The 7,072-nt window shown below is 49.7% G+C and overlaps 1 protein-coding gene across 1 annotated transcript in view; it reads left to right on the forward strand.

Moving 5' to 3' along the window:
• Positions 1–6,623: 6,623 nt before the first annotated feature.
• TDRD12 (tudor domain containing 12) overlaps positions 6,624–7,072 on the forward strand; it is a 66,946-nt gene continuing 66,497 nt past the window's right edge. Inside the window, exon 1 of the mRNA XM_011947323.1 lies at positions 6,624–6,962. Within this exon, the coding sequence (XP_011802713.1) occupies positions 6,774–6,962 (189 nt within the window). The 5' untranslated portion in view covers positions 6,624–6,773. The remainder of the gene's footprint in view (positions 6,963–7,072) is intronic.

Genomic DNA, 7,072 nt, shown 5'->3' on the forward strand with positions numbered 1-7,072 from the left:
AGACACCAATTCCATGGCCAGATCTTTGTATCATGCATTGTACAACTGATTTCATATTTTATGAAATGCCTTAGTTTTCCTACTATAACATAAAGACAATGATGAATAAAGTTTATATGTATGATTTAATCCAGATTAGAGAACTGTATCTAGCGCTGCGGTCCTCAACCTGGGCACTTTTGCCCTAGGGAACATTTGGCTATGTCTGGAAACATTTTTGGTTGTTGAAACTGTGGGCAGAGTGGGTGGGGTGGGGGAGTATGCTACTACCATCTAGTGGGGAGAGGCCAGGAACGCAGTTGAACAACCTGCAGTGTACAGTCTCATCACCCACAACAAAGAATTACCTGACCAAGGGTGAGATACCCAATCTAAAGTAAAATCTTTTTTTTTTCAATAAATGGTTCCAATATGTAAATTTTGAGAACCACAAATACTATTATTCTGTCTGCCTTTTGGATCTACAAAAATGGGAAATTATGTTCAATTGAAAAAAAAAAACAAAGTTGGCTGCATGCAGTGGCTCATGCCTATAATCCCAGCATTTTGGGAGGCTGAGGTGGGCGGATCACCTGAGATCAGGAGTTCAAAACCAGCCTGGTCAACATGGTGAAACCCCATCTCCTAACAATACAAAAAACTAGCCAGGCATGGTGGCACACGCCTGTAATCCCAGCTACTTGGGAGGCTGAGGCAGGAGAATCGCTTGAACCCAGGAGGCGGAGGTTGCAGTGAGCCCAGATTGCACTCCAGTCTGGGTGACAAGAGGAAAACTCTGTCTCAAAAAAACAAAAACAATGTCTACAAAAATTATTGTTGTCTTTTGATTTGTTTTTTGAGATAGAGTCTCACTCTGCTGCCCAGGCTGGAGTACAGTGGTGCAATCTCAGTTCACTGCAACCTCCACCTCCTGAGTTCAAGCAATTCTCATGCCTCAGCCTCCCAAGTAGCTGTGACTATAGGCACCTGCAACCACACCCAGCTAATTTTTGTATTTTTAGTAGAGATGGAGTTTCACCATGTTGGCCAGGTTGGTCTTGAACTCCTGACCTCAGGTGATCCGCCTGCCTCAGCCTCCCAAGGTGCCCAGGATCATAGGCCTGAGCCACCATGCCCAGCCTTGCTTTGTCTTTTGACTCTCAAAAAGGGACCTCAGTGAACACCATGATTTTGCCAGTGAGAAAACAGAAACGCGGCTGGTTAGTGCCACGGCCAACTCCCTCTTCACTGGAGTTGCCATGGCTCAGTGGGTGATATTAGAAGATGTCATCATAAAGTAATATGACTAGTTTTTCTTCATAGAAAAGATCGTTTTCACACCACGTTTCCCTCATGTATGCTTTGTTTTGTTTTTTTGTTTTGTTTTTTTTTTTTTTTGAGATGGAGTCTCACATTGTTGTCCAGGCTGGAGTGCAGTGGCATGCTTTCGGCTAACTGCAACCTCTGCCTCTTGGGTTCAAGCGATTCTCCTGCCTCAGCCTTCTGAGTAGCTGGGATTACAGGCACGTGCCATTTGCGCCTGGCTAATGGTTGTATTTTTAGCAGAGACGGGGCTTCACCGTGTTGGCCAGGCTGGTCTTGAACTTCTGACCTCAAGTGGTCCACCTACCTCAGGCTCCCAGAGTGCTGGGATTATAGGCGTGAGCCACCGCGCCTGGCCTGTATGTTGTTGTTTTTAATCTGAATGAACCTTGTCTCCTTCCAAGAATTCCTTTTGGGAGACTTGTCACATGACTTCCTACCTATAGCAGTACCTTGCCCATACCCCGTAACCCCAAATAATATGAGCTGAAAAACTAATAGTTTTAGAACTCAGATTGCTGATGTTCATGGCATTTATGACACACAGTTTTTCTTTTCTTTTCTTTTTTTTTTTTTTTTTTTTTGAGACACATTCTCACATTGTTGCCCAAGCTGGAGTGCAGTGGTGTGATCTCAGTTCACTGCAACCTCCACCTCCTGGGTTCAAGCAATTCTCCTGCCTCAGCCTCCCGAGTAGCTGGGACTACAGGCGCCCGCCACCTCGCCCGGCTAATTTTTTGTATTTTTAGTAGAGACGGGGCTTCACCGTGTTGGCCAGGCTGGTCTTGAACTTCTGACCTCAAGTGGTCCACCTACCTCAGGCTCCCAGAGTGCTGGGATTATAGGCGTGAGCCACCGCGCCTGGCCTGTATGTTGTTGTTTTTAATCTGAATGAACCTTGTCTCCTTCCAAGAATTCCTTTTGGGAGACTTGTCACATGACTTCCTACCTATAGCAGTACCTTGCCCATACCCCGTAACCCCAAATAATATGAGCTGAAAAACTAATAGTTTTAGAACTCAGATTGCTGATGTTCATGGCATTTATGACACACAGTTTTTCTTTTCTTTTCTTTTTTTTTTTTTTTTTTTTTGAGACACATTCTCACATTGTTGCCCAGGAGGCTGGAGTGCAGTGGCACGATCTTGGCTCACTGCAACCTCTGCCTCCTGGGTTCAAGTGATTCTCCTGCCTCGGCCTCCTAGGTAGCTGGGATTACAGGCATGAACCACCACACCCGGCTAATTTTTGTACTTTTAGTAGAGACAGGTTTCGCCATTTGACCAGGCTGGCTTCGAACTCCTGACCTCAAGTGATCCACCTGCCTCAGCCTCCCAAAGTGCTGGGATTACAGATGTGAGCCACTGTGCTGAGCCAGAAATATTTTTAAAGTTAAAATCAAAATTCAGCAGGGCATGGCAGCTCACACCTGTCATCCCAACACTTTGGGAGGCCAAGGTGGAAGAATCATTTGAGGCCAGGTGTTCAAGACCTGCCTAGGCAACATAGGGAGACCACGTCTCTATAAAAAAAATTCAAAGTTCGCTGGGTGGGCTGGGCATGGTGGCTCACACCTGTAATCTCAGCATTTTGGGAGGCTGAGGTGGGTGGATCACAAGGTCAGGAGTTTGAGACCAGCTTGGTCAATATAATAAACCCCGTCTCTACTAAAAACACAAAAATTAGCTGGGTGTGGTGGCACATGGCTGTAGTCTCAGCTACTTGGGAGGCTGAGGCGAAGAATCGCTTGAACCCAGGAGGTGGAGGTTGCAGTGAGCCAAGATCGCACCACTGCACTCCAACCTGAGCGACAGAGCGAGACTGTCTCAAAAAAAAAAAAAAAAGAAAGAAAGAAATAGCTGGGTATGGTGGTGCACCCCTAGAGTTTCATCCCCTCAGGAGACTGAGGTGGGAAGATCATTTGAGCCCAGGAGATAGAGGCTGCAGTGAGTAGTGATAACATTGTGCCACTCCACTCCAGCCTGGGCAACAGAGCAAGACCCTGTCTCAAAAAAAAAAAAAAAAAATCAGCACCATGAGACAGGGTGAAGAAAAAGGAAGCCTTGGGCATCTTTAAAAAAGTGTTTTCTGCTAGCGCCAGGATTGGAGGAGGGCGGGTTACAGTATAAATGCGGACCCCTTTCAACCTTGGGGAGACTGGGTGACTAAAGCCCCAGAGCAGTGAGTGTTTTGACTATGGGAGTGTACTATACAAATATTTCCATTTTCTGTGAGCCATGTTGTAAAACGATTGGGAAATACCGTACTGTAGCACAGGATCTAGTCAAAGCAAAAAGGGTCTCTCCAAACCAAGAACTGGGAGAAGTCTGTATTATCCATCTTTGTGGATTGGGAACTGTTTTGGGACTTTCTGTTTAAGATGGGGTCTTGCTATGTTGCCAAGGCTGGGTTCTAACTCCTGGCAAGGGATCCTCCCATCTCACCCTCCCAAGTAGCTGAGACTACAGGCACATGTCACTGCACCTGGCTACAAGACCTCCTGTTTATTTTATTATATATATTTTTTGAGACGGAGTCTCACTGTGTTGCCCAGGCTGGAGTGCAGTGGCATGATCTCAGCTCACTGCGACCTCTGCCTCCTTGCTTCAAGCGATTCTCCTGCCTCAGCCTCCTGTGTAGCTGGAATTACAGGTGCCGGTCACCATGCCTGGCTCATTTTTGTATTTTTAGTAGAGACAGGGCTTCATCATATTAGCCAGGCTGGTCTCGAACTCCTGACCTCAAGTGGTCCACCCACCTCGGCCTCCCAAAGTGCTGAGATTACAGGCCCGAGCCACCTCGCCCAGCCGAGACCTCCTGTTTAAATCAGATCCTGTCATTTTCCATCTCTTTTTGGCGAGGTCTTGAGCTTTCAGGTGAGTTGGCCATACCAGGTGCCTTGATTGGAGGTGAGGCCTTGTCAACCTAATTTCAGGAACAGGTGAACATCATGCACTTGCAGCTGTGTTTTTCTCCCGACTGGCAGCTACACACCTTTCCTCTCCGACCATCCTGCCTGAGAGTTTAAGTGCATGTTATCTGTGGGACCTCGTGCAATCCAGTTTTCTTATAGAACTGCATGCTTACGTGAGCATTCTGTTCCCCAAATATGTAACTCCACAATTTCCATGCTCCCTCCAACTGTTGCAGTCTTTTGAATCTTGCTGGTTCCCTTACTAGCAAATTAACTCATTTCGACTCAGAGAGCCCTGCCAGTTGAAGGGCAGCTGGGAAGAAACCCAGGACCAGGAACCTTTCCAGAAGGTGCAGATCAAGTGGAAATGTTGCCAGGAGGCCACGAAGACCCAGGGATTCGTGGCTGACCAGGACTCTTCCTTACCACCAGGGCTTCCAGCTCACAGCATTTAACGGGTGTGGGCTGGCCTAGAGAAAGCAGGAAGACAGGGGCCCCCGGCGGGCAACAAGGACCAACTGAAGGCCTGGCATGGTGGCTCATGCCTGTAATCCTAGCTGCTCAGGGGGCTGAGGTGGGAGGATGGCGTAAGCCCAGGAGTTCGAGACCAGCCTGGGCCACACAGTGAGACCCCCCATCTCTACAAAAAAATTAAAAAATTTTCCAGGCGTGGTGGTGCGCGTGCCTGTAGTCCCAGCTACTTCAGAGGCTGAAGCTGGAGGATCAACTGATCCCAGGAATTCAAGGCTGCAGTGAGCCATGATTGTGCCACTGCACTTCAGTGTGGGCAACAGAGCCATACCCTGTCTCTTTGAAAATAAAATGATGAACTTGTAACCACCTAATGGGTTCACCTTGCCCACTGCCTAGACAGAGCCAATTAATCAAGACAGGGAATTGCAATGGAGAAAGAGTAATTCATGCAGAGCCGGCTGTGCGGGAGACGAGTTTTAGTATTACTCAAATCAATCTCTCCCAGGATTCAAGGAACAGAGTTTTCAAAGACAATTGGGCGGGCAGGAGCTTGGAAAGTGGGGAGTGCTGATTGGGAAGTGGGGAGTGCTGATTGGCCAGGTTGAAGATGGAATCAGAGGTTGTGGGAGTTTTTCTTGCTGTTTGTTCCTGGTTGGGATAGCAGAACAGGTTGAGGCAGATTATCGGTGTGGGTGGTGTCAGCTGATACACTGAGCTTGATCCAAGGATTGTTGTCTCATGCTTCCCTAAAATGTGTAAAACCAAGTGAGGCAGGAAAATAGGGTCTGGAGGTAGGGAACATAAGGCCGATTCACACTTCAGCTATAACGGGAAATATCGTCTCCATAGGGCATACACCCAGCAAATGACTTCGTAACTTTACTTCACCATCTTCATTTACATCGGGCATGCTCCAAACAGAGAGTATTTAAATTCACGAAAATTCTGTAACGGGGACTTTGAGCCCCTATGCTCAGGTCCGCTCCCATGCTGTGGAGTGTACTTTTTCAATAAAACCCTTCATTCCTTCCTTGCTTTGTGTGTGCGTTTTGTCAAATTCTTTCTTCAAGACACCAAGAACCTGGACACCCTCCAACTTTAACACAAGCTGTGCCCCAACCACCTCTGGCAAATGTCATTAGGACTTCCTGTGTCAGGGGCGCATGTCCTCAACCTTGGTGAATTTTTTTTTTTAATTTTTTGAGACAGAGCCTCGCTCTGTCACCCAGGCTGGGGTGCCGTGGCCCGATCTCAGCTCAATGAAACCTCCGCCTCCCAGGTTCAAGCGATTCTCCTGCCTCGGCCTCCCAAGTAACTGGGATTCCAGGCATGGGCCACCATGTCTGGCAAATTGTTCTATTTTTAGTAGAGACGGGGTTTCACCATGTTGACGATGCTAGTCTCCAGCTCCTAACCTTATCAGGTGATCCGCACGCCCCGGCCTCCCAAAGTGCTGGGATTACAGGCCTGAGCCACCTCGCCCTGCCGGCAAAATAAACTCTCTGAATGAACTGACACCTGTCTCACATTTTCAGGGTTCACAGGCTCTTATCAATTTTGTTTCAGAGTCAAACCATGGACTGAATTCCTTCCCAAAGTTAGTCGGGCTTCCGCCCAGGAATAAACAAGGACAGCTTAAATTAGAAGCAAGATGGAGTTGGTTAGGTCTGATTTCTTTCACCATCACAATTTCCTCAGTTACAATTTTGCAAAGGTGGTTTCCAACGGACTCAGCCACACGCGGCCCCTCTATCCCTCCAGGGAACAGGTGAATGTCCCTGCGGCCTGGGGGTTCCTGCCGGCGGCAAATGAACGAATCACGCTACCCCGAGCCGGGCCTCTCGGGGCCTCGGCCCATCAGTCCTCCCGGCCACCGCGTGGCGCTGTGCAGGGCGTTGTTGGGCGGTTGGGTGGACCACGTGGTCTCCGACGCCTCAAGGCCTGCTCAGCGTGCACGGGCATCCGGTCGGTGCGGGAGGCCCGAGGCCAGGCAGGCGGGGAGCCCCGTGCGAGGGGCTGTGTCACTGCCAGGACGGAGCGCGTCACCTCGGGCCGACCCCGGGGTCCGCGAGGGCTCCTGGGGATGAGGAGTGTGGGGCATCTGCCACGGGGGACCGAGGCACTAAACGTGGAGGGAAGGAAAGCCCTCGCGGCAGGGGCCTGGCGGGGGCGGACGCGGCCAGCCTCGCCCGTGACGGCAGGGGACTTCCAGGACGAGGGGGCCTATCTGCCCTCCAGCGCCAGGAGGATGCTCCAGCTCCTGGTGCTAAAGGTGAGCGCTGCGAAGCCAGCTCCACACAGTCTCCCACACCCTGCAGAGCCTCGCACCCCCCACCCCAGAACAGCCTCCCATCGCCACACAGCCCCCCACACCCACCCCAG

The sequence above is a fragment of the Colobus angolensis genome, unplaced genomic scaffold, assembly GCF_000951035.1.
Source record: "Colobus angolensis palliatus isolate OR3802 unplaced genomic scaffold, Cang.pa_1.0 Scaffold107, whole genome shotgun sequence".
Classification (NCBI taxonomy): Eukaryota; Metazoa; Chordata; class Mammalia; order Primates; family Cercopithecidae; genus Colobus; species Colobus angolensis.